Source organism: Centrocercus urophasianus, unplaced genomic scaffold, assembly GCF_019232065.1.
Source record: "Centrocercus urophasianus isolate 14NV4802_14NV808 unplaced genomic scaffold, USGS_Curo_1.0 seq_11, whole genome shotgun sequence".
NCBI lineage: Eukaryota > Metazoa > Chordata > Aves > Galliformes > Phasianidae > Centrocercus > Centrocercus urophasianus.
In genome coordinates this window covers 14723241-14749982 of record NW_024884253.1, presented here as the reverse complement: position 1 = coordinate 14749982, position 26742 = coordinate 14723241, and the positions used below count along the sequence as shown (strand labels likewise).

At 33.5% G+C, this 26742-nt stretch overlaps 1 protein-coding gene across 3 annotated transcripts in view; it reads right to left on the bottom strand.

Moving 5' to 3' along the window:
- Nucleotides 1-26742, bottom strand: part of CSMD3 (CUB and Sushi multiple domains 3) — a 525852-nt gene that overhangs the window by 446144 nt on the left and 52966 nt on the right. For all 3 annotated transcript variants that reach the window (XM_042839423.1, XM_042839431.1, XM_042839438.1), the window contains exon 2: nt 2667-2889. In XM_042839423.1, coding sequence (XP_042695357.1) covers nt 2667-2889 — 223 coding nt within the window. The remainder of the gene's footprint in view (nt 1-2666; nt 2890-26742) is intronic.

The following is a 26742-nucleotide window of genomic DNA, read 5'->3' as shown; positions in this document are numbered from 1 at the left end:
AGGAGAGGAGAGGAGAGGAGAGGAGAGGAGAGGAAAAAGAAAATAGAAAATAAAGCTCTTTGGTACTTATTGAAAGTATATTAAATACCATGCTCAGGAATTTCTTAAGAAATAGGTGTACTAACAATTATATAGATTGTAAAGTAAAACACAAGTATATGTCACTACTGGGGTTGTCATTCTCTTAGCCACCTATATATACATCATATCACCAATACTAACTGCGTGTTTTAAAATTAATTGCTGTTTCTGTATGAGTGAGTAATTCAGTGAGTAATATGAAGAGTAGTCAGTGAAAAACTCACGTAGTTAGTCCCTTATCTATTTTTGTGCAGTATCCAAATCTTGCCTTTTATTTTGTCCTAGATATTAAATCAAGTCCTGAAGGAATCCAACAAGCCTTCCTGGCCATGATCAGCTTGAGCTGCAATTCCCACTTGCACCTACACATGGGCCCTAGGACTCTGTTGCAGTTCATCCCCAGTGTCCAGACTATATACTAATTTACAATCTAGGGTTTCTGGTCCTCAGCTACCTAACTGTCCCTACCTGCTGTATAAACATTCTGGTCACAGCTGGGAGAAAATATAAATACTCAGAAGAATGAAATATGCTGAAAGCTTAGTCAAACACAAGAATATTATTTTTTTCTGCAAACTGCCTTTATTTTTAGGTGATAAAAATATGTTTTATAGAAATATAAATACATATATAGTCTTCTCAGCTTTAAATTATTCTCAATTTTCTCTATTTATAGTTTGAGGCAAATATCTAGCATATTCAATATGCTTGATCAAGCATATACAATAAAATAAAAGATAGAAGTAGATATTTGGGCACTTTCTTTTATGGCCATATCTGACATTCTTTTCTTTCATTTATGGTTGTTTAGCTGCCATTTAGTGCCATTTTTACCAGTTAAGTCTGTAAAGCAATTACTGAAGATAGTTCATAACTGAAAAATTCAACAAGATTCAAATCTGAGGAGAAAAATAATCAGAGATATACAAATCTGTATGGGAATGGAGTCAGTGACCATGAGCTTCACAAACAACCCAACTGTGAAATTTCTTTATGTCATGCAGAAACCTCTTTCAATAAGATTAAGGAAATGATGACAAATGAAATTTGATTACGTTTTTTGAATGCAAACAGATAAAAAATAAAATACACTGTCTTCCCACCCTTCCCATTCTTTTCCAAATCTACTGGATGTTATGCATTTGAAAAACAGAATTAACAACCTGCACTTGAGATGAAGAGTTTTACTGTTCTGATTTTCCTCTAGTAACGTATTACCTACTTGTGAAGAACAGGTTCTGGATTGGAGTTCTTCCTCTCTTTATTTTTTTTACATTATTATCAGTAAATCAATACCTGCTATATAATATTTAACATTATGAAACCCTATCCCTTTTCTTCCAAGGCCATGAATCCCTGCTTCCACAGGGATTTCCACAGGAAATATGGACGTATTTCCTTTTCCCTCAGTTTGATCAGCAGCTCCATTGCAGAAATTTTGGAGCAGGTCCAAGGAGGGCCACAGAGATGATCAGAGGGCTGGAACACCTCTCTTGTGAAGAAAGGTTGAGAGAGCAGAGCTTGTTTACCTTGGAGAGAAAAAGGCTCTGGGGAGACCTCATTGTGGCCTTCCAGTACTTGAAGGGAGTTTGTAAGTGGAAGGGATACTCACTTTTTCAATGAGCAGACAGTGACAGGATAAGGAGAAATGGCTTTAAACTAAAAGAGGGGAGATTTGAATTATATGTTAGAAGGAAATTCTTCACTCGGTGGTGAGTCACTGGCACAGGCTGCCCGGAGAAGCTACGTGTGCCCCATTCCTGAAGGCTTTCATGGCATGATTAATCTAGTGGCAGTCATATCAAGTGGTTGGCAACCCTGGCCACAAGGTCCCTTCCTACCTAATTGATTCTGTGACTGTGTGATCCTTTTTTTAGAGCAGCATTATGCAAGCGAAAATGAAACTGGATGCTTCCTGAATGAGAATATATGCTGCATTCTTTATCATGATAAATATTAGTAGTAAATATATGAGCAATATGATTTACACTGCTATTGAAAATGTATCTCACTTAAACTATAGCTTTCCAGAAGTGGACATTTATGTAATGGCTCTGAATGATACACTAATAAAATTATATTCTGGGATTCATTAAGCTCTTGATTTTTCAAATAATTTTTCACTCTTTTGATCCGTTTGTGTGAGAAGATGCTTACAGACACACACAAAACAAAGAAAAAAACATTTTTTTTCCACTTCAAAAGGAACTGTCTTTTTCTAATCTCTCTAGAGATCCTCTTGTCACAAAAATTGCAAAAGTTCCACAAAATCATGTAGACTGAGATTTTCCCTACCTCATTTTCACTTTACATTCATTTATCCATGACTGTATGTTTCTTAATTATTTTGTAGAGACAATAACTTTTATGAAGGCTAATTCTTTAGTACTTTAAATAGAATTAAAGCACAAATAGATTAGTACAATCTTAGAATAAATAGATTAGAACAATCAATAAGGACAAAGCATACCTTGCAGTCTAAATAAAAAATAATTCACAATTTAAAGGCATTTAAGACTAATTATATCCCCATACTTTTTAAATACTTGAATAGAAGCTATATTTCAATAATATTTATTATTTACCTTGTCCTAAAGTTTGCAGGATGAGGATGCCCATCATATAATGATAAATAATCATATTCTTCTTCAAGAGCAAAAGACTGAAAGACAATCTGTATTCTGTTTCTTTCTTCTGCTATTATAACCCATGTACAATTTGCACCATTTGGATATCCGTATGGGAAGCCAGGGCTTTCTATAGTGCCATTCAGTCCTTTTAAAGTTCCACCACAGGTATAAATAAATCCTAAAACAAATAAACAAACAAAGAAACAGAAGTTAGCAATAAATAAATAAATAAATAAGTAGAATTAAATCACCTTCTTTAAAAGGTATAATTTCAATTCATGGTTTCTATAAATTTATCAAAATAATTCTCACCGAACACTGAGTTTAGAAAGGTGAAGACTGTATTTTAATATAAGTCATGGAAACTAAATGCAAAACAACCATAACACATGTGTTTTCTACACTATATAACACTATATAAAGACATATGGTGGTGTCTTTGTAAACTGATGTAGACAATATCTGTGACTTAATATGAGACAAAATATTTGTATTGGTTCCTTCTTTTTTTTCTTTGTAAAAAGGATGAGAAGCCACTGCATAGTCAATGACTTTCTTTGTTTTGGTGCAGTTCTGCTACAGATTATACCATAAACCTTCTGCTGCTCATACCCAGTTCAGCCAGGAAGAGACTGAAAGGATATTATGAAGAAGCTTTTTCTGAACATTAATTCTCTTTTATGAAAACTGTGCACTTAAAGGCTGAATGTCAAATCGCCATCTGTTACAACTCTGTATTATCTCATGTAAAGAAGATCTATTGTGTATTTGTAAGCAGAAAAAAAACAAACTTGTGTATATTTAAATAAAATATTAATATGAACAGTGAGCAGCTTATATGTTGATACCCAAATGCATCAAGATTGAAGGACAGAGCTGCCAATAGATTCCCTTTAATATGAATATCCCCAAATGTTTAAAATAGTTCCCACATTCAAAAGTTAGATTTTCTTAGAATACTAGCAAATATTTTTCTGCACAGAGAAACTCTTTTCTAAGGAAAATAAAATAAATGAAACAACTATAATTAGAAAAACATGCCCCCAGGTTACTGAGTACTCATGGGTTTTTCTATGCTCTTGTTCTCAGTCCTAAATCTCAGTTACAGCAATTCTTAATTGTTCTATGTCCTTATATATATATGCATATACATACACATAAACACACATATATATTTGTTTCTGCAGCCCCTCTCCAGACAACTGATCCTTTAAAAATTTGATCGGTTCCCTTGCTTTGGCTTTTATGCCCCAGAAACATTTCTTTCTCTTGCTCAGAGCAAGCAAATTCCACTAGCAGGGAGATTTCATCAACAGAGAGAAGCAGCTGCTCAGCATGCTATTTCATAGAAACATGAATTATACTTCATAACAAACTACAAACAGATGAGATGTCATTCTCTAATTATGCACACATGTATATATTTGAGCTCATTAAATCATCTTCTTTATGGCACATTCACAAGTTTGCCTTCATGTTGAGCATTTAAATGTACAGAAAACTTTTCTCTGAAATAAGAAACAGAAGTCTTTTAGGATTTTATACATCAAATTGTTACACTGTAATGTAAGTTTTCTTGACAACAGAAGAGAGGCACAGTTTTTTTTTTTATCACACTTTTCTTATTTATTTTCAGTATGAGAAAATATTCCTAGTATGAAGTGTGATTACTAGCTTATTATCTGTATATCACAGATATGTAAAACAAAGATTGAGTGGAAGATCTTAGAAAGGTATTAGGGATTCCTTTGCCTCATCTATACATGTAGTAAATTTTAACTATCTTTTTCGTGCCAGTCAGCTTAAAGAATATATTTTCACATCAGTGACTACACTTTCATTTGTTCTTTAGCATTCATTGCTAAAAGTCTGTTTTATTTGTCACTTTTGACATCTCTCGTCCTCATTACTACTTTTAAGTCAGTTTTATATATTTATATTATTTATTGTTTAGCCTAAGTTATTTTATTTAGGATTTCAGAAATAGTTTGGAATGATGTTTTTTGCAAAACTAAATATAACTAAACACATCATATGACCCACTTCATAGAAATCTCGCTCTTCCTCCAAACATAGTCATTGAAAAAGACATTTAAAATAGCTAAGTCTCTACATATATCAGTTTAACTTCTTTTCCAGAAATCTGTTGTTAAGGTCTACTTTAATGACCGTGATCTTTTTCATCTAGAATTCACAGCTAGGATTCAGAAAAAAATTTGCTTGCAAACTCTTTTCATTAAATGCAAGACTTTATTGAAAGCATGAGAAAAATAATTTGAAAGATTTAAGTTACACTAGAAAAGAAAAATGATTAGTGCATTAAGTGGGAAGAGATTCAACACCTCTGGTGTTTATACCAGTTAGAGTGATTCAAAGTTCTCTTTATAGTTTCCTATTAGATGTCAAAATTCAGCTGTATAAATCTCATCAGTCTTATGTGGATTAATGTACTGTGAAATCATAAAACACCACTGCTCTTCCTGATTTCAATTATTCTTTGAGTGACTGTGGAGTCACACAGTCTGTGTTCACAGTAAATTCCTTATCTCCGTATTCAATATTCATTGCCTTCTATCAAGACAAATAATATTCTAAATCTTTACTCCTTGCTTTTGCTTGTCTCATAACTATACTGGTAGCATAGAGTAATCTTTTTCTTTTGCTCCTTCAACTATACTGTTTCATAATATATTTCCACAGCGCCATCCTTCCAAGCTCTCCACACCTTTTGTTTAATTTCCTCTGTTGACAGCAGTCATCACTGTAAGATAACTATACCATGTTGGATGAGCACCCTAAGAACATACTAAGTACTTGCCTGCTTCTTTTTAAGGAATTATTTTGTACTTGTTATCTTTTACTTAAAGAGCAAACTGAGAAAATGGAAGATTTGCTGCTCATAGGATATATATATACACATATATATTTATGTATTTTTATGTATACTGATCTTTCATCTCTTTCACTACCATACAACTTAAAGCAAAGTCAATCTTATCTCATAGTATTCCTTAATTATATCATCTGTGTTCATCTCCCTTTTTTTGTGCATGCAATCTACCTATTTGCAAAGTTATTCCACCCTCCATCTGGTGTCCCTCCTCTGTTCAGGATCCATCAACATTACTCATTTGTCTTTTCTTCACATTCTTCTGCAACAGCTTTTTCTATTTATATTCTTTGATCTTCCCATTGTCTTTGACAACAAGGAACAAAAAGTCATTTTCATGGTGACCATAAGTCAGGAAGAAATATTTTCCTAGGTTACTTCTCTTGCACTGGATCTTCTTCTGTTATCTTAGATCATCTTAGATTTTATAGTGCCTATGTGTGCTTATCCTTCCTGTTTTCTTATTCTCCCTTGTCCTCTTGTTTGAGAAACCACTTGCTTCTGTGGTTTCTCATAATATTTTCAGGAGTTTCTTAGCACTTAAAATAACGTATTAGATTTAGTTCCTTCCTACTCTACACTTTTTTCTCTGCCTTCCTCACATGCCTAGCAGTTTGTATACTTTCCTTATATTGCTTTGAGAAATGAGTTAACTTTTACACTGAAGACATTCATTTGTGTCCATTCCCAAAACAATGTAAACTCTTTGTACCTTCTGAGTTTCAATTTCCTCCTGTGCTCAATGTGAAAACTACACATACAAGCAGCAACTCTAAAACCACAGAGCAACAGAATAGAAGTATTCTGCATCTTCAGGGTAGTTTGCAGTAAGATAGGGATCCACACCAGATAGAAGGCATTAATGTTGCTACTGTTTCAGAAACTATTTTCTATTCATGTAGAGTTCCGTGAGTATTTACCTCAGTACTCAAAGAATCTTTTATACTTCCATTTTCTCCTGAACAGCAGCTCTTACAGTGAGCTTTCTACTAGGTAAGGTAGAAGGACAACAAGGTCCTACTTTGTAGAGTTTCTTTTCAACAGATTAGCTTGTAAGTTTTAATGCACGTGGTTGTTCTTCCCCAGGTGAAGAACTCTTTCATTGTTTGCTTCTGCTCTCCAGCGTTTTAAAGAACTTGTTGGAGTTGGTGTGGAACACCAAACATTACTGTAAACTAGGAAGTACTATTTTTCCTCCGAAGTTTAATTTCTCTGGTATAGCCTGAAAATGTTGATAAGGATTTTAGTATTCTCTAGGTCTCAGCTGTGAAAGGTGGAAGAGGAAGAACAGATTCTGCTCTTTGTGACAACATTGAGAATGTTTTTATTTTAACAAACAACCTTAGGTCTAGGAAATGAAAAGATTGCTCATGTTCACGTAGACTCCATTTTGAAGAGCTGAATTGCAAATAGCCAATACAGAAACTAGATGGTGTTTAACAAAAACATTCACCATATTTTTGATAAATATATTGAAATAAATATTGTTTGTCATTAAAATTCATTTAAAAAATGTATTTCACATTCTGCAACAGAAAAAAAAAATAGCCATATCCTATAACTAAAATAAAAAAGGCATTAACTTCAGTAGTGTCATCAGTCTTTGGGGAACTTTAAAAGACATAACATAAACCTATTATCCTCTATGTCATCCAACAGATGAAGATGGTCATTTAAAAAAAAAAAACAAACTGTATTTTTGTCTACCATTGGGCATTAATTTATTATTATTTTTTTCTTCCACAACTCCTTGACAGGAAATAATCTCGTGTTTCTGTTTTAAAAGCATTGCTACTACTGCCGTGCAATGAAAGTCTGGCTTCAACAAGTTGTCTGAATTCAGGACTTTAGCCCCAGTATGTAATTAACTTTCCTTCTAAAGATATATCAGTGCTTTTCTCTCATTCCTCTTAGATGCCTTTTAAACAAGAGATCAGTTGATTTAAAGTGCCTTCCTGCTTGTATAGCCAGAAAATAGCAATCTCTCAGATGTAACAACCATCTGGGCAATTGAAGTAGATGTAAAAGCAAGAAAGGACATTTGGAATTTCATCATAGAATGAATTAAAAATCCTCCCTGGGACTGAAAGCCTGCCATATTTAATAACCTTCACACACAGTAATGCTGCCAAACATGCAGGGGAATCAGATTATTTGGATTCAAATAATAAATTTCTGATCTCAACGGTATTTTGACACCCCGCTTCTCTCTTCCAGCTATAAGAATAAACATTCTGTGCAATGTCTTCTTCATTTTTGGATAACAAATCATGGAAAGTGCCTTTCTGACCCTCTGAACACCTGATTTTTTCTCCTTCTACCCACTCTTCCTGCAACCCTTCCACTTGAAAAGTCAAAAGAACTGGGTGCAAGCAGGAGTTTGTCCATGACTCTCAGCTTCCTGGCAACCCTAAAGAGGACATAATATCAATGTCACATTTGAAAATAAATCCATACAGATTTAATTTCTGAAAAAAAGGAAGAAAGAAGGAAGAAAAGGAAAAAAAGCTTTTGCCATAATCCTACCATGTCACAGATTTAGCTAAACTCAGAAGAAGAGAAAAAGAAATGATTTAAAAAACCAATAAAACAAAAAGCTACAGAATGGTTAACAAAAACAAAACACCTTATAATAAGCTTTAAGATAGGAAATAAACATTATCAAGCAAAATATGATGCTGGCTTGAAGTGATGTTAACAAGATTGTAAATGGCTTAAAAAACTCGTTGCTTAGAGAATCAAGAAAAAATTATGGATCTGTTTCTCTGCCAAGAGACATGTTTTATACAGCAGCCTAAACTACCTGAGTGCTGCAGAATTAAAATGCTTTGAGAAGCAGCAGTTGGAAAAAATACAGTCTTTGATATACTCCAAAGAGTAAAAAAACCAAACCTCAAAAACTCCTTTCAACTAAATAGGAACCAGATTTGAATTAAATAGGCAGTATCTCACTCCTCTCTTTAGTGAACATATTAAAAAATACCACTTTTCTGATGATGGGCAAGATGAGCAGAAGATAAGATGGGAGAGAAATAGAGATCACTACGAAGACATAGTGAAGGGAGAAAAATATCCATAATTAGACAGATAGACACACATATGGTTTTTGACTGCGTGGAATGGCGGGATCTGGTTTCTGATTTTTTTCATTTTCTGAATTATATACTATGCAACTACTATAAAAATGAAAGAGCTGTGGACAACTGAATGTGAGGAAAACAGTTGAACTAACAGTTTCCTGACACATTTCCTATAAATGGATCACAGAATCTCAGAGCATCCAGGGTTGGAAAAGACATCTAAGATCATCCAGTCTAACCATTCCCCTATCATGAATTTTTTTCCCAAAAAAACATGTTGGTCAGTACATCTAAACATTTCTTACATACCTCCAGGGATGGTAACTCAATCACTTCCCTGGGCAGCCCATTCCAGTGCCTGACCATTCTTTAAGAGAAGAAATATTTCCTAAAATCCAAACTGAATCTTCCATAGTGCAACTTGGGGCCATTCCCCTTAGTCCTATTGCTGTTACACGGGAGAAGAGACTGATTAGTTTTTTACCCAGCAAAGAGTTTATCTGTCTAAGCTATGGGCTGCCAGCTTCTGCAGGAGAATACTCTGAGAGACTGTTGAAAACTTTGCTGAAACCTAGGTAGACTACACCAACAGTCTTTCCCTCATCCACCAGGTGGCTCACTCAATCCTAGAAGGAAATGAGGTTGTTCAGGCAGGACCTGCCTTTCACGAACTCACGCTGGCTCTACCTGATCCACTCTTTGTCCCTTACATGCCATGTGATGTACCTCAAGATAATCTGCTCCATAACCCTTCCTGGCAGCAATGTCAGGCTGATGGGCCTGTAGTTCCCCAAAAATAAAATCATGGAAGGAGTTTGAAATTAGAGGTTGTCAAAAGCTGAATATTCATATTGTATTTTTCAGTTGAGTTTTCTGTTTAAAGTTCTGTTTTCTAAACCAGGAATCTCAAATCAAGCTACATATTTTAAACAATTTTAGTTTTGTATCAAATCCTTTATGTTAAACTTTTAAATAATTATAACCATGCTGTGGTAAGTCTGCTTATGGTTTAAAAAATGCATTATTAAACTAAAGTGTCCATTCTGAAGTTTCCACGGCTTTTCTAAAATAAAACAGCCTAGAATTTCCTGTCATTAAGAGCACTGAACCAGACACAAAGTTTAGTGAGTAAAAATCTTTCTAAGAACATCATTTTATGTAACTGGAGTAACTGGGTTTTAAACTCCATCTGATGAGCAGTTTCAACAAGCAGCTGTATTTACTATGACAGTGAATCAAAGAGAGAGAGGCAAGGAAGAGGACGTCGACTGACTCAACCATCCCAGCTGATTTTGCACAATTACAAAGTGTGGCAGAAATCACTATATACAGTAATCACAGTTAAGAAAATCTGAATCTTCTCTCTTCTTCTCTAGTTAAAACTTGAGTTAAGCTTTTAGAATTTACTAAAAAAAAAAGGGGAAAAGAGCAATAAATATTTAATCATATCTTTGGTGTCATTCTTTCCTTCCTCTTTGAAAGTAAAAACAAAAATCCAGCTACTCTGGGTACTGTTTGATTACTATCACAGTGTGAAACAAAATCTCTTTTGTTAACTGTAAATGACAGTTACTCTTTGTATTTCTGTCAACAACTTATATTCATGGAATGATAGAATCATAGAGCCATTTGAATTGGAAGGAATGTTTAAAGGTCCAACTCCCCTGCTCCCCTGCAATGAACAGGGACAATTACAAATAGATCAGATTGCTCAGAACCCAGCCTAAACTGACTTTGAATGTCTCCAAGGATGGGGCATTCACCACATCTCTGAGTAACCTGTTCCTTTCCTTATAGCCTAAATACTTCCTCTCTTAGAAACCACTTTCCCTTGCCCTATCACAACAGACCCTGCTAAAGAGTCTGTCCCCTTTCTGATAGGCTCACTTTAGATACTGAAAGGCTGCTATCAGATCTCCCCATGCCCTTCTCTTCTCCAGGCTGAACAGACCCATCTGTCCCAAGCTTAATCAACCATGCTGAATAATCTGAATTTGTGATAAGCAAAATTAGAAGAAAAGGAAATGAGAAATTCCAGTAGAAAAAGAACATATAGAAACTATGTAAGAATATAAAAAACGTCCAAAAAGATCTCAAAAAGACAGTCACCAAAAACACAGAAATGGATGGCAAAATGTTAATGCAATAATTCTAACTTTGATAATATAGTTGAACTTAGCATGCAAAACTGCTGGAGAAAAGAGTTATATGATTCTGTTTTAATAAATTATTCTTGTAAACAGAGAGATTTTATTGTTGATTGAATGTATTCTTGTTCATTTGCATGTAACAAGGAAATTAGGCATATTACTTTTTACGGCATCTGCTGATAGAAATTTTGACATTTTGGCAGATGCACTAGGCATACTAAGCATTCACAAATGCCTAGTACACAAAGTAGACAAGTACTTAATGCCCAGGAAAAATGCATATTTCTGTCCTCAGTTTTTTTCTTGAGTTTCATCTTATTTCAGTACACACAGAAAATCTATATTAGTTATTTCTTGAAACTTAATGAAGAGTTGTTAGGTAATGGTTCAAGGCACAACTTCTAACGTTCAGTTTCTCCCTCCCAGTCATTAATACTCTGCAAAGTTCTGTGTCACCTCCTATAAAGTTAGTAACATATATAATTTTTTGTTATATATTTTAATTTAAGTACTCTGGTTTTAGCTTATTTCATCTTTTCACTCTTTGGATCTCATCAATTTTTCAGTTCTGACATCTGCTTTTGTTATTAGCATTTCTAAAATTAATCAGAATCCCACATTTCCAAAAAATTGTTGGTAATACTGCTACCATCTAATGAATAATCATCCCATCTAACATGACAAACTAGACCAAACAAGAAAGATATTACTTTGAATCAAACTCCACTGCATTAGTAGCAAAGAATCTCAGAACAGTATTGAAATTTGCTCAGTGCTAAGCAAGAAAAAAAAGTGTTTCATAACTTTCTCAGACAGAATATATTGTATCTTTATATTGAATATTAGACAATAGCAATGTCTTACCTTACAAAATTTTCAGTGTTAATTTTCCTTAACACTGAATGCTTTAATTTTATAATTAAAAAAAGAAAAAAAGAAAGATCCTCTTGGCATCTTAAAGTAAATATGAGGACTGCGCGAAAGTAAATTATTTGTTGAATTATGACATCAGATGTGAATATCCGTGGTACGGCAGCAAGGGCTGAACCTTCCCACCAGTATTCTATTTTTTTGCTATGTGACAGATGGCAGCAGAGAGGCAGTCTGAAAAAATAACATCTGACATAGCAGCATATATGAAGACAAGGTGAGGAACTGAATTCCTCCACACAGAAAAAAAATTGTACCCACTGACATTCTTGATACTTGCTGAACATTTATGGATGATAGCACAGAGAGAGGTTGATGGTATGTTTTTGCAATGGCAGCAGCAACAATGGACCACTTCTGTTGGTATAGTTTTTATAAATGCAGTATGCAGGCTCTTGTTCATCACTGACAAAAAATGCATAGCTAATGGTGTTTACTATGTTGAAAAACAGTTTTTATACCTGAGAATCAAACAGTGTTACTATGTTCTTCATATCTGTTGTAGTTTCCATGGAAATAAATAGAAGGTATCTCTCGTAGTGTAAGAGAGAGTTAGTGTGTTAATCTTCACAATTTCATGCCCAGCAAATACAGAGTCAGACAAATGTGGATTTACAACGAAATATTTAAAATCCAACCACTTCCACTCTTGAGTAATTTTTCTACCTTTTTTTAGCATGAACTCTTGTTCTCAAGCTCTTTGTCATACGCAAAGAAATTACTGATTACTTCAAAGAAGAGATGGAAATAAGTCCCAGAGACCTTGTCTGGCACTTTGTGTTCAGGGATAGTTGTTGCAGTAGGAAGCATAATTAATTGTAATGTCTGAATATAACTTCATAATTTTTTCCATCTAATGAGTTTTTTAAATTACATATTCTTTGATGGTATATCAATATACAACTTTATTAAGATATCATACTGCCAAAGTGAAATTCTGGTGTAAGTAGAAATGACATAGTTGGATAGTGATAGGACATGGGGAATGGTTTTAAACTGACACATTTATTTTAGATATTGAGAAAGTTTTTCACTCAGAGGGTGGTGACACACAGGAACAGATTGCCTAGAGGGTTGTGGATGCCCCATCCCTGAAGGCATTTGAGAAAAGGCTGGATGTGGCTCTGGGAAGCCTGGTCTAATGGTTGGCGACCCTGCACATAGCAGGGGAGTTGAAACTAGATGATCATTGGAATCCTTTTCAACCCAGGCCATTCTATGATTCTATGATACAATTCTATGACACACCATAAAATAGCTGGTTGTTCATAGTATATTCTGGTATATAAAAGTTGATTTCAGGCATTGCTTTTCTGCATCCCCCTAGAGTCTTAACTCTCACTGAAATTATTATACAGAATTAAAGACAAATGTATGTTTTGCTTCTGTACCAGCAGATTATCTTTTCAGTCTTAATTGCACATCTTCTGACTAGTGTATCCAGCATCCTGTCTATTGAATGCAATCTAGAGTGTTGTGTCATCTTCATATTTCTATAATGACATCTATTCTGCTTTCATCTGCTTACAAATGAGGGGCAAGAACAGATTTTTATTAAATGTGTGTGTTTATAGTGTCCTAACAACAAGGTTCCTATTATTGTCAATGGAATGCTGAACAATAAGTTCAATTGCACCTACTCATACATATCAGACTATACAATCAAATAAATAGACTCCATAAAGTCTCTACTGATTATGATGAGACAGTACATAGATTAACTTGTTTTTAAAATGATTCCTGTTAAGCAAAGGAATCCTGCCTAAAGTAACTTTGTAAGTTAGTGATTTCAAATTATTATATTAATACCTTTTATTTTCCCAAAAGAGCTTCCCAAGGCATCTAAATTATACTTCTAATGTTCATAGTGCTTTATTTTCCTGTGCCTTTCATGAAGGGTGAGCTACCTGAGCAGGGCACATTGCAGGTCTCCAGTTCCTACTCATACGTATCAGAACAGAGTTGCTGTCACCACTGCTCTCACTGTAGTATTCACAAAAGCAAGATTGCTAGTTTTGCAAGGACAGCATCTTCCGTCAATACAAAGTGAAGCCAGCAAACTTCATTGGTAACGACAAGATCTGATTACTTTTTGTCTTCCTTTACTGCAATGTGTTTCTCCCAGATCCAGGGGGAGCAGAAAGTCAGTAGGATATTCACCTACTCTCTCCCTTTGTAAAAGAGGAAGATACAGAGAATTCCAGGACAGAGTCTCAAATTCTAAAATCAGACCTTTATGTGGATGTGGTAACACTGGTAGAGAGAAGTGAAGAAGAGAACAGTGAAAAACAGCAATACTGTTTAACCAGCTCTTTAAGAAAAATACAATGTAAATTTTATCAGCTTTGCTGCTGGTGCAAAGGAATGCCCTCTTTATAATGCTCTAGCTCATATCACATCAGTGAATAATAGCAACAGCTTTAAAGGAACAACTGTAAGCATTTGAAAAGGGCTAAAGAGCAAGAACAGTATTCACTTAAAATAATAATAATAATAACAGTAACCCTGTATCTTCCTTCTTCCTACACAAAATATCTTCTTTTCATGTGCTGCAAAACTTCTATATCCATGTGAAATGTGATGCAATAAAAAATTTCAATTAATGCCTACTGTGCCAATAGAATTTTTTACAGAAATGAGGAGCGGTATATTCTTTTCTCTCTTATTTACTATCGCTATAATTAGGAGTGTGATTATACTATCAGTGCAGTGAAATGAAAATAGAATCCACACCCAGTATGAATAATTTACCCAGTGTGTATGGAAATTAGAATTTTCAAAAAAAAGATAATCATATTTTTCTGTCTCTGTTAATTACTTTGTTGTAATTTGAGATATGTGACAAAGTTATCAACGCAGTGTAATAAGCTTGAATCTATGCAGAGTGAATCTAACAACTTTTTCAAATAGCACTTACTTCTTGGAAGTAAAGGACTTTGATGAATTTCTGTGGCAAAATTCATATGATTTATGTGGGAGGAGGGAATGCAACTGCTGCTCAGTGCAATCAGAAATCCAGACTCAGCTATAATTGTATGCTTCTAAGATTGTAATTGTTAAATTGGAAAGGATCTTTGAATATGTAATATGAAGCCCTATATGAAGGCTATAGTGATTTGAGCTGATTAACAGAGTAACTGGTAAAACTCATCTGAAAGCCTAAAGAAAGCAGATTTCCATGGGAAAAAAAAAATAAAAAAGCCTATGTTTTGTGACTGACATCTTGTCATAAAGTTCACCTGTAGTCTCTGAAAGTGCAGCATATGTACAGGAGCAAAGTACAGAGATAATCCCACAGTACTTCACAAACACAAAATAAAATAGGAAGACAAAGAGACAGGGCAATCCAAAGGTTACCTTCAAAACGATTCATTCAAGATTGCAAGTGAATTAATACTTGTCTGAAAAATGCTTACATATGGTTAAAGAGAAAATAAAAATAAATTTACATTCAAAATTTAATTTGTTTACATTAGATTTAGGCATAATAAGCAGCAATAAAATAAACCTTTCCACTAGATATTCTTTGAATCAAGAGATTAACTCTAAAAGACACCTCCAAGCATTAAGAAATGCTGGGCATTAAGAATCTTCTGGTTAGAGTCAGACCTGCCCTTTACGTTAAAAAATCACATATTTTTAACTTTCATTTAGGAATCATGGTCTACTTTCTCTTAACCTTATTACTTCTTTTCTTTTAGAATTTTGCTCACAAAACATCTGTAGAAAAATCATTCACTTGCTACCAAGAAAGCGTATGATATTTCATCAGAAATTCTAAATAAGTGAAAAAAAAATAGAAAGCTCTCTCAATCTGATGAAATGCAATAGTTGAATAATATTGAAGTATGTTTCAAAATCATATTTATAATTAAGAAAATCAGAAGATTTAAATTTCTTCTCTTTGTAAATTATTCCCTTATAAAAACACATATTCTTCTTCTTTATAGTACTTTATCAGGAAAGATCAGTGATGACTCATGGATATCATCATAGATTTTGCAACAGTTAATTATGCTCTTAACCAAAACCACAAAACATTCTGTGCTTGTTTTCATGCAGAATTGATTAATGAATATTTGCAATCTTAGATATTCATAGGGTTAATGTCTGCACATAGAGAAATAAACAGAAATAAAAAGAATAATTGAAATAATCTCTTTAAATAATTTTTATGTGTCCAGGCAATAATAAATTGATCTTCATTTTTTTTACATGTAGACAAGATTAAGTCAAATCAACTTTTTTCTTTTTGCTTTCACAGAATCACAGAATCACAGAATTGTAGGGGTTGGAAGGGACCTCCAGAGATCATCGAGTCCAACCCCCCTGCCAAAGCAGGTTCCCTACAGCAGGTCGCACAGGTAGGCATCCAGGCAGGTCTTGAATATCTCCAGAGAAGGAGACTCCACCACCTCCCTGGGCAGCCTGTTCCAGTGCTCCGTCACCTCACTGTAAAGAAGTTCTTGCGCACCTTTCAAACAGTTAAAGCTCATGTTTTCATAGAGTTGTGAGATTCTGGGTTTGTTTTAATTTTAAACCCATAAACACTGAAAGTCCCACTATGTGTAAAATCCACAGCTAGGAAAACATATCAGGTAACTCCAACCTGCATAATAGATTTCCTGCTGAGTGATAAATGCTGCACTTAAAACTAAAGACATCTCAGTTTTTGAAATAAAACTGTTACCAATTTATCCCACTGTTAAAACTCATTCCTTTCACCACTACAATCATTTTCTTTGAGATATCATATCATAGTATATTACTACAGAAGGAAAATTAAAATAAAGTTATGGAATTCATTTAAACCTTATATATCCTGTTTCCATTTTTGTTATTTTATTTTGTTTCATTAAATATTTGCTTTATTCAATTACTACATTTTTCTATTTTTTTCCAGTCTTTGCTTTTATCTGTTGCCTGCATTCTTTTCTCACTCAAATTTATATTGCAGTAAATTGTGTACTGTTATTTTCAGCTTTTAAAATATTTGCAAATACAATTTCTATCAGCTTCCTAATCGTTCTTTAAAATTATTGTGTAAAATGAAAAAAAAAAGTATGTCAGAACAAGAGAAAATAAAATATTAATTAATTACCAATTGATCACTTTTAAAACCTTTTTTCAGAGCAAACACCACTTCATTTGTCTGTTAATACTATGGGTATTTATTGCCTATTTAATCTTTCTGTGACCTGCACTATCTGTTAAGGGGGAAAGCTAACATCAAGATATAGTAAAGAAATGTGCTGGGGGGTTTCGTGTGTCTGAATTACAAGATTTTCTAAATGCCCACAGAAAAATGTTGAAACACTGGCTACAGTTATCCTTATCTGTCTCTAGAGGTCAGAAAACCTTGAATCTTAACAACAGGTAAGTATGATCATATCCTGTGAATTTTTCACTTCAATGAGTGACCCAGATTAGGAAGCTTATTACAGCTAATGAGCTCAAGAAAGATGAAAGAAAATTTACTGATTTACACTGAGCAGTTACTAGGTTCAAAAAATATGACATTCCTTGCTATGTTTCTCTTACGTTTTCTCTAACATGATGTTTCCTGGGATTTATCACTGCAAAATATTTATTGAAAAAGTTAGAGAAAGGAGTTCTGTAATCCTAATAATTAATTCATGAGGATAAGACCTCAATGAATACAGAATGGCATAGCTACTTTTACTTTGAGCTAAGATAACCATACCACCTGAAAAAATAATCCAAGGGGGGGAAAAAAAAAAAAAAAGAAAGAAAGAAAAAAAAGAGAAAAGGAGAGCCAATACTGCTCTACACAATTATATTAATAAAGTATATTGCCCTCAAACATCTATGAATATCCACTTTAAAATTGAAAATGTGTATTTTTTTAAAAACTCTTCTCCAAGATAAGGGAGAGAAAAGTCCAACCTGCAAAATCAGAATACTTCTGAATGAAATGTCTTTTCCTTCTCTGTCACTAGTACTGTTTTCTCCCTTGTTATAATAAAGTAAAAAATGCTTAGTAAAATTCCTGTTTTATTCCTGCGATTGTTATCCTTTTAGAATGAGAGGACAAGGATGAGGACAATGTCCTGTAGTGTCTAGGTATGGTACGAGAGCCTTAACAGCACTCAGAGCATTTAGATCACAATTAGAAGACATCTGTTCCAAACAGCCTTACTAGGTGTCTTTCATGACTTCTGCCTTCAAAAAACAGAAAGTAAACAAAAACATGTATTATTCAGTTTATATATTTTGAGGTCATTGTCTGTTAATTTTAATCTTCCAGTTAAATTGACAGATAAAATGCAGTGAATTAGATGCCACAGCTCCAGCAAGTAATATTCTCAACTAAAGAGATATTCATCCTTCATTTTTTGGAAAATTGATGAACACAAACAGGAAAGTTGTAACATTCAGAAGAGCATAATTCATAGGTTATGTGAACAGACAAAACAACTTAGACTGTGAGAAAAACAAAGAAAAAGTATGTCTAGAGAACAGAGTCACCAAAATAGGTCACAGAGAAGCAACAAGAAGTATGACTTCTTTGAACGTCCAAAAAGCTTAACACAAAGGCTCTTCCACAAAAACCTTTTAAGGACAGTAAACTGAGAAGCAAAACATGGTGAAAAATATCTTATTTTACAGGCAGTAGTTAGGAGGTGAGTAGAACTACAGAATTAATATAGATATATATATTTTTTAAGGAGAAAAACAAGACTTGTGCTAAGAACAACTAAGAAACAACAGAAAGCAACCTGGAAATATTTTTATTTATTAATGTTAAATACTGGAGCTACAATCTAAATAATATTTCAAAGTAAGAGCATAAAAATATAAAGTGATTGCACAAAAGTAATCTAATGCTGCTATTTTGAATCAATGCTTCTAACAGTTTTCATCTGAATACTAAATCAATTCCTCGTTTGTCTTTAACTGGAATAAATACAATGCAGTTAAGCAAGGTACAGTGGTATAGAACATGATAATTGTTTAACTGCATTTGTAAACAAAAACAGTAAGGAAACTGCAGGAAAAGGTTTGTGCAGAGGCATGTGAAGCTGAATGAGAATATGCATTTTAACATATATTAGTGAGAATGGAATGTAGAAGATATATAATGTATAAAACGGTGACACAATTAAATGATAGTTCAGTTATTTCATACAAGAAGCTCTATGAACTATTATTTTACCTTATTAAAGAAATTATAATTATCCTTATTAAAGAAATTATACATTGTAAAGTTGCAAAAGAAGTACATACACACACATGCATGCACACACAAAAAGAACATTTTGAAAATGAATTCACTTAAAATGGAAGATAAGCTATTTCAAAGGAAAGAAAAGAATTTCCATAATTACGTTTCATAAGTGTATAAGCAGTCACATTCTTGAAGTTAATTTGTATGTGGGTCGCTCCAAATTTAATGCTTCCTATTTATTTTGAGAAAGATATACAAAAGCACTGCTAGATACAGCAAAGTCTCAGCTACGAAACACTATTTTTCAACATAGTAAGCCCCATTACTTAAACACTTTTTTCAGTTATGAACAAGAGACTGCATTGCATACGTTTGTCTTTCATATTGTTGTCACCACTGCTGAAACGCACCATTCCTTGCTTCATTGTGCTACCAACCACTGTTTGATCTCCACAAGCATTCATCAAGCATCAATCAATACTAGGAGGTGAAATTTCTTCCACATGGAAGTATTCAATTAAACCTCCTTGCTTCATTCACACTTTAGTGTCAGACACCATTTTGTCAGATTGCTCCTCAGCTGCCATCTGTCACACAGAAACAAAATGTAATGGGTTACCATTGGCAAGGTTGTCTTTACTGCCCTGTCTCCAACATCTGCCTCTAACGTCATGGGCCAACCTAAAAAAAAGGAGGTATAACTTTTGGAGTTGACCTCACAAATATCTTACATGACCATGAAATTACAGTTACATGGTTTTCTCTCCTGCTACTATTTTACCACTTCTGGAATTTCTAAGATTAAAAAAAAAAAAAAAAAAAAAAAAATTTTTTTCACACCCCTTTTTTTTAAACATTTTATATTTTTAAAATAAAAAAAAAAAAAAAAAAAAAAAAAAGTATTCCAATGCCCTTTCTTTGGAAATCTCTTCCTAGCTTAAACTTAGAACAACATACAAAAAGCTATTGTATGAACAGCTACCTGGAGTTGCACTTGAATAATAATAATTTGACTTCATCACAAAATCCACTAGACACAGCCTTTCCTCGTATTTTCATTTTACAACTACTAAATTACAATGAATATGAAATTAGACAGTCCAAATAATATATTTCTTGACTGCATCAAGGCCTCTGAATCTCTGCATATTTTCCAGTATCGTGAATTTCTTACTTAATAACATAGAGAAAAACGATGGAGTAAATTACTGCTTTATAAACTTTTCTTCCATATTTCTGCTATATTTATTTTCTATGTTGAAGTGATACTCATCACAGTGTTATATCTGATTACAGAGTCACTTTGATGACTGTCACAGCCATTTTAATACCTGAAGCATTTATTTATTTAAAGGTTAAGGCTTTCTGGTAAATATTCTGCTTCTAGTTGTTAACCAAACATATTGATCTATATTTTTCTCACTAGCAATCCAATAGAGACAAACAGGTGTCTTCTTTTTTCTTATGATTGCTTTACTGCTTCCCAATGAATCAGTACATGCTCTCCTTCACAGAACAAAGGAAAGAAAGAATGGAGGAAAGCACTTCTGTTATTAACTGAAATAATAGCAAATCATGAGTCTCTGACTGAATCCAGATTCAGAAAAACATGTGTAAGAATATAAAATGTTGTGCTATTTCAATATTTTCCCTTCCTGTGAAAGCTTGTGGAAGTCTAATACAAATCCTGTTTTCAAAAACACCATTTTTTTTTCTGTTTTTCTTTCTTTCTTTTTTTCTTTTTTTCTTCTTTTTTTCTTTTTTTCTTTTTTCTTTTTTTCTGTTCTTTTTATTTTTTTATTTTTTATTTTTTAGAAATACATAATACCTAACCTATACTTCAGTATGAAAAACTTTGAACTAAATTGTGAACCTGCTGACAGTAGGTTCCTCCTTCTAGAACTCCTCTGGTGTGAAAGAGAGAAAGTTGAAGGCACCCGTACTTCTGCAGGACTTTTTCTTATTTTTTCCAACAATTCAGACCATTGAGATAGAACAAATTCTGTTTTGATATATAACATGGCTAATATGGTGTCATTGGTTGTTTATTTGTCTTTCTAGACTATCTTACCAAAATAACTATAGTGACCTCACTGAAGTAGAGAGCAAGAAGAAAACTACTGTGAACTATAATAATTATATTTGCCATTTGCACTTAGTCTGTCCACTATTCTTCAGAACAGGCCTTGCTGCATAGCGGAAATACTTGTAATTTCTCCACAGCTTCAAGAGAATTTCAGCTGAGATTATACATAATCATAAAAGCATATAAATATGTAAGTATTTCAGCATTTGGCAATACTACTCCCAGTATCTTATTGTCTAGATTAGAAAACAGTGCAATCCAGAAACAGCACATTTTCATAATGAAATAGCTGGAGCTATAGAACAATGTTCACAGTCAATGAGTTTTAAACAGAATAAAACAAACAAAAAACAAATTAGCATTACAAGAAATACTGAAATTGGTAATCTGTTTCAGTGTATTACAGAGTAAAGGAGATAAACCTCAACGCTGAGATTATTGTATTGGGTTGCCGTATCACTCAGAATTCTTCAAAAATTGCTTACTGCTATATGCTTATTTAGTGAAATCTTTATCTGTTTAAATAAAACACTATGTAATTGGAAGTAAAACAATTAATGCAAGGCAATCAATCTCAGCAAGGGTGTTTCTCATGTCTGCTAGGAAATTTCTGGAAGACAGAACTCATTTTTGCAGTGTACAGAGCAGATTTGTAAAGACTACTGAAATAAAACTGCCTAAAGTAAAATAAATACTAAAGCCATGCAATTCTGACGTCCATCTTAAACTGTGGAAGGTTCTCAATGTTCCAAGGTTCACAATATTCCACTTAGGAGAAAGATGTAATTTCATAATTTTGTGACTTCTTGAAAAAATAGTGTTTTGTGCCTATATGTGCTTACCTGTGCCATTTTCTAAGCATTAATATTAGTCTTTGTGATAACTGGCTTGTCTCAATACACATAAAGGAACAAGAACCCCAGCACTCTAGTTAGAGATTTGAGCCCCTGCCACAGATTACCCTAGGAAATCATTCTGGCATTGTGCAAGACATTAGGAGACATTTAAGACAGGAATAAAAGATGGGAAAGGGGAAAAATCAAGGTCATTTCAGGAGGAAAAATATGAAAATATGGAGAGAAAAGGAGAGATGGAGAGAAGGTAAAGGAGACTAGACACCCCTCAATAGTTCATATATACTTATCTAGTCTGCAATTTGGTTATCAGGCAGGCCAAGAAGTACCAGCAAGCTGCTAGGTTGGGACCTTGGGTCTGGGATTCACTGAGAGATCATTGTTATGTGTCTGGATGTGCATGTATGTACGTGTTTGAAGCACAAGGATACAGGAGCCTTTGAGGACAGATGCTGGGGATCCCTGAGTGTCTAAGGACTCAGGGGATCCCTTACGTGATTCCTTTTTGACTTCAAAAATATTTTTTGAAAATAGATGTGGGAAAAATAGGAAGGCAAATAAGACAAAACATGTCCACTCTACTGATATCATATTTCTATGCTTTACTATGTTCTATGTTTTAAGGTAAAGCACATTTTAACCTCTATAAATTAAATAAAACATAATTTTGGTTGGATGACATTTGTGGAAGATCTTTCCTGAGATAATCAAGAATAATAGAAGAATATGAATAAAACACAATTAGTACAATAAAAATCAAAAACATGCAAACCAATGAAACCAAAAGGAACAAATAACTGTGTACACAAACTTCAGTGGACAAAAAAACCTACAAATATGATAGACCATCCCAAGAACAATGCAGTAGAACTGAAAAGCAAGATTTTTCAGAGAATGAGATTGTCTACCTCACATTTTATAAATCAGCTTAGATCTTCTGAATGTTCAGAAAATATATTTCATACAAAATTGCATTTGCAACTGATAGTATGTGTAAATAATGCTTGCAATTATATGCTGTGTCACTGCTGCCATATATCTCAAAGCTCAAATTAAAAACATTTTGTTGCTTAAAAGACAAAGTGTAACTACTGTGAAGTAAGGTTTAGGCATCCGCTGTTCTGAGGAAATGTTGAACTGTATGCATTAGTATAACTGAAATGCTCCATCTGCTGGCTTCCAGGTCCATTGCAAAAATGCAGCATAAATTCTTGGTAAAATGTTCTCTCATTTCCCTCAGACAGTATAAACTGAGAAGTAGAAACAGCATTACTTTACACAGCTGACAGGCATGCTCTCTGAAATGACATTGATAATTTCCATTATCTACATAAGCACATATTAGCAAATAGTTTTCTATCTGTTATTCTTAACTGACTAATCTGTCATGAGTTCTAGAAGTTAGAATGTTACAGACTTCTGGGTCACAGAAGTATGGAAATACAACAAATCTCACCCAGTTATTTTAAAAAAAGTATTAATATGAAGAGATTCTTGTCATTAAACAGCAGAAAAAGCTAAAATACAATCTACTGTCAATTATGGTAAGATCCTACATACATGTATATACTTCAGTGATAGAGTTAAAAAATAAAAAGGCAATAAAATATTTTTGCCAGATATCATCCATCTAGCCTCACTAAACATTTCTATAACTGAAATAGTATATCTGTTTTTATATTCAATATGATAGGTGAATGAACTGCACTTTATTTTTTTTTCAGTAAGTGAAATTGTTCAATAACATTAATTTATTCAGTGCATTTTATGGAAATTTAATTTTCCATATTTATGTTTCTTTTCTGAATGGAATCAGGTCTGGAAATCTGGAAATCACAGCATTCACTCCAAAGCATGTGCCAATGCCTATACTTGGCAGAACGCCTCTCTCATAATTTGTTTTCTTTATGTCTACTACATAATATGCATTTATAAGTATATAACATCACGTGAGCAAGAATGGATAGCACTCCATCTATTCATCAGATTGCTTTAATTGATTTTATATGATGCAGTCCTAGACTTTGTTTATCTGTGTAAGCATGCCTTTGAGCCCTTGTGCCTTGGGGTACTTTTAGCGCTTGGCATTACTTTTGCCTACAGGCACAGAAATGAATTTTCTCTCTTTACAATATGAAGATCCTAAATGTCCACTCAACAGCACTATGAAAACAGTAATTTTCAATAAATGTGATATTGTTCCCAATTGTACCTGGCTCTGTTTGACATAGATCATGGCAAATTAGCTATCTCTTGAAATGTACGTCATTCTCAAGCAAAGATTAAGCATAAACGTTCATAATAATTATTTTATTTCAGACTATGATAAAACAAACACAAAAGCAAACAAACAAACAAACAAACCTCCTTACGTGAAATCACAGAGAAAATTTCACTATTTAATTAACATGTATGTGCTTCAGAGACACCAACTCCTCACAAGTATACAGGTACCAAAAATGTAAACATGGCTTCACCAAAATGTGTGCATAGTGGATGGGGTAGTATAGTTTAGAAGAGGGAAATTTTAGCACATAGATATTCAAATCCAAATAATTTCTTGGTCCACATTGAGAGATGTGTAACTTCTCATACATTAGCACCACTTATCTTTTTTGCAAGTTCATGCAAGTTCTAAAGAACATTCCTGCTAGTCTCTATGATGATTGGAAGTCAGCACTCCTGAAAACTCAGCCTACAGGATCTTGGATTAGTTACTGATAAACATACAACTTTTGACCACCAAACAAATTTGTTTTAAGCCGCTTACGTAGCATCATTAAGTACTCTAAAGCACGGTGAAAGTCTGTGGATTTTACTCACTTAAATCCAGACTTCTGATCCTAAAAATGCTCCAAATCCAAACTAATTTATCACTTCAAGATGTTTAAAGGCTTAAAAAGACAATCTTATTCTATGATTGCTTCCAATCTAATTGTGTGCCAGTTTGTCCTAATTACTTCTCTGTGGAGCCATACTTGTTTCTTGTTTATATCCTAGTTTATCACAAGGCTTTGTTGCTTAGTATTGTTAAAAAGCCTTATAAACTTCTAAAGGAGCAGTTGTAGAAGTGTGAAGTGTTATTGAGATTCATGTTTTCTTTGATGATTTAAGTATGAAAATCCTAAAATTAAAACTAACCTAAAATTTAGCTACAGTAAGACGTCACCCATCTGTTGACTAGTGTTATCTACTCAAACTGCAGCTTCTTTCACTGTCAACCACCAACCCTTCTTACTCCCAACTCTTTCTATATTTTCTCTGTGTTATACATTGTCCACTGTCCCCACTGAAAAAAAAAATAAAAAATGATTCACCATTGCAGGAAAATATGATGTGTTGTTTGTCTATGACTGACCAAAAAAAAGTAATTGCACAAAAATGTTGTCACTGAAAAGTAAAGCATGATATTTTCCCTTCCTTTTTTTCTCATATACTTAGCTTTTCTAATTTTCACAGACTATGACCAGAAATTAGTCTCGATAATGAAGAGTAAATCAATAATTTGCCTAGATTAAAAAAAAAAAAAAAAAGAGTTAAATTTCAGCTTTATTCTGTGATATTACAAGGAAGAGGTAGGAAAGGCCTTTAATAAAAATTTATATTAATGTTTCTGTTTGATTCCCCTTGTCTCCGAGGAACCTGAAAATCATTTATGTTTATTCAGTGCTATTTAAAAACACATTTTCCTTCAAACAAAAGGTTAAAGAGCCTAAAAGATCCAGAATTGCAATCTCTGAAATATTTACTCTGCTGTCCTGGGAGTCCAACAGTCAGCCAGCAAAGATATGATGCTCTTCACACTCGTTGCTATGCAACATTTTTGGCATCCCACAAGCTCTCTGTCTCTGTCCCATATTTCATGTACAAAACAAGGAGTAGTACTGTTATTTGAGGAGCTTATATGAATATTTTCAAATTGCTCTTTCATTCAGAGAAATTGCATAGAGAAAGCTATAATTAATGAAAATAAAGGTTGGAAAAAATAGCAAAAAACAAGTATTATGCTAAAAAACAATCTATGTGAAAGTTTATATGAACAGTTAAACAGTATTTTGATCAGAATACTCCTTTATCCTTAGCTGTTTTTATTTGTTTGGTGCATTGACTTGTAGCAAGATCTGAGCAGAGAGTCTTTTTTTTTCGTCCTATGAAATCCACACTTCTGACAACATTCCCATTTAGAAGAAGACAAGCTTGAACTGAAAATAGGAATATAAGAGCAAGAATAAAATAGGAAAGACAAAGAAAAGGAAATAAAAAACTATTACTTGTATCTTCAGCACCTTGGTCTTTATGTTATTGGCTGCTGCATTCCTAATTAAAATAGAAATGAAACAGATTTTCTTCTATTAAAAAGAATGTTGCATTATAAACAGAAAGTGTTTTCTTTCTATTATACCCAGTCTGGTCTAATTGTATTTCTAGCCTTTTTCCTGCTGTTTTTGGTGTTTTAACAGATAATTTTACAAGCAACTTCAAATTATTCTAATAAATGTAGTTACTGGGTTCCCCCAGTTCACTTGAATTAATGATAATGATATGAGGGCTTGACTGTAATATAATCCATCTGGCCACAAGCTATTTTATAGGAAATTATATGATACTGTACAATTTTACTATAAACTGGAATCCAAGCTAGTAACTTTCTGTGTAGGTAAACCTGAGTGCTTTACAGAAAAAACTAGTTTTATTACACTCCAGTTACATTCATAAAACTTACCAGAACAAAATAAAAGATATCCAAATTGAATCTTGGATGCATTACACTGGCATATAAATTACAGCAAAAAATCCAAAACATTTAATTTTTGTTACCATATATATGACAGCTTGGCTGTCTAAATTTACT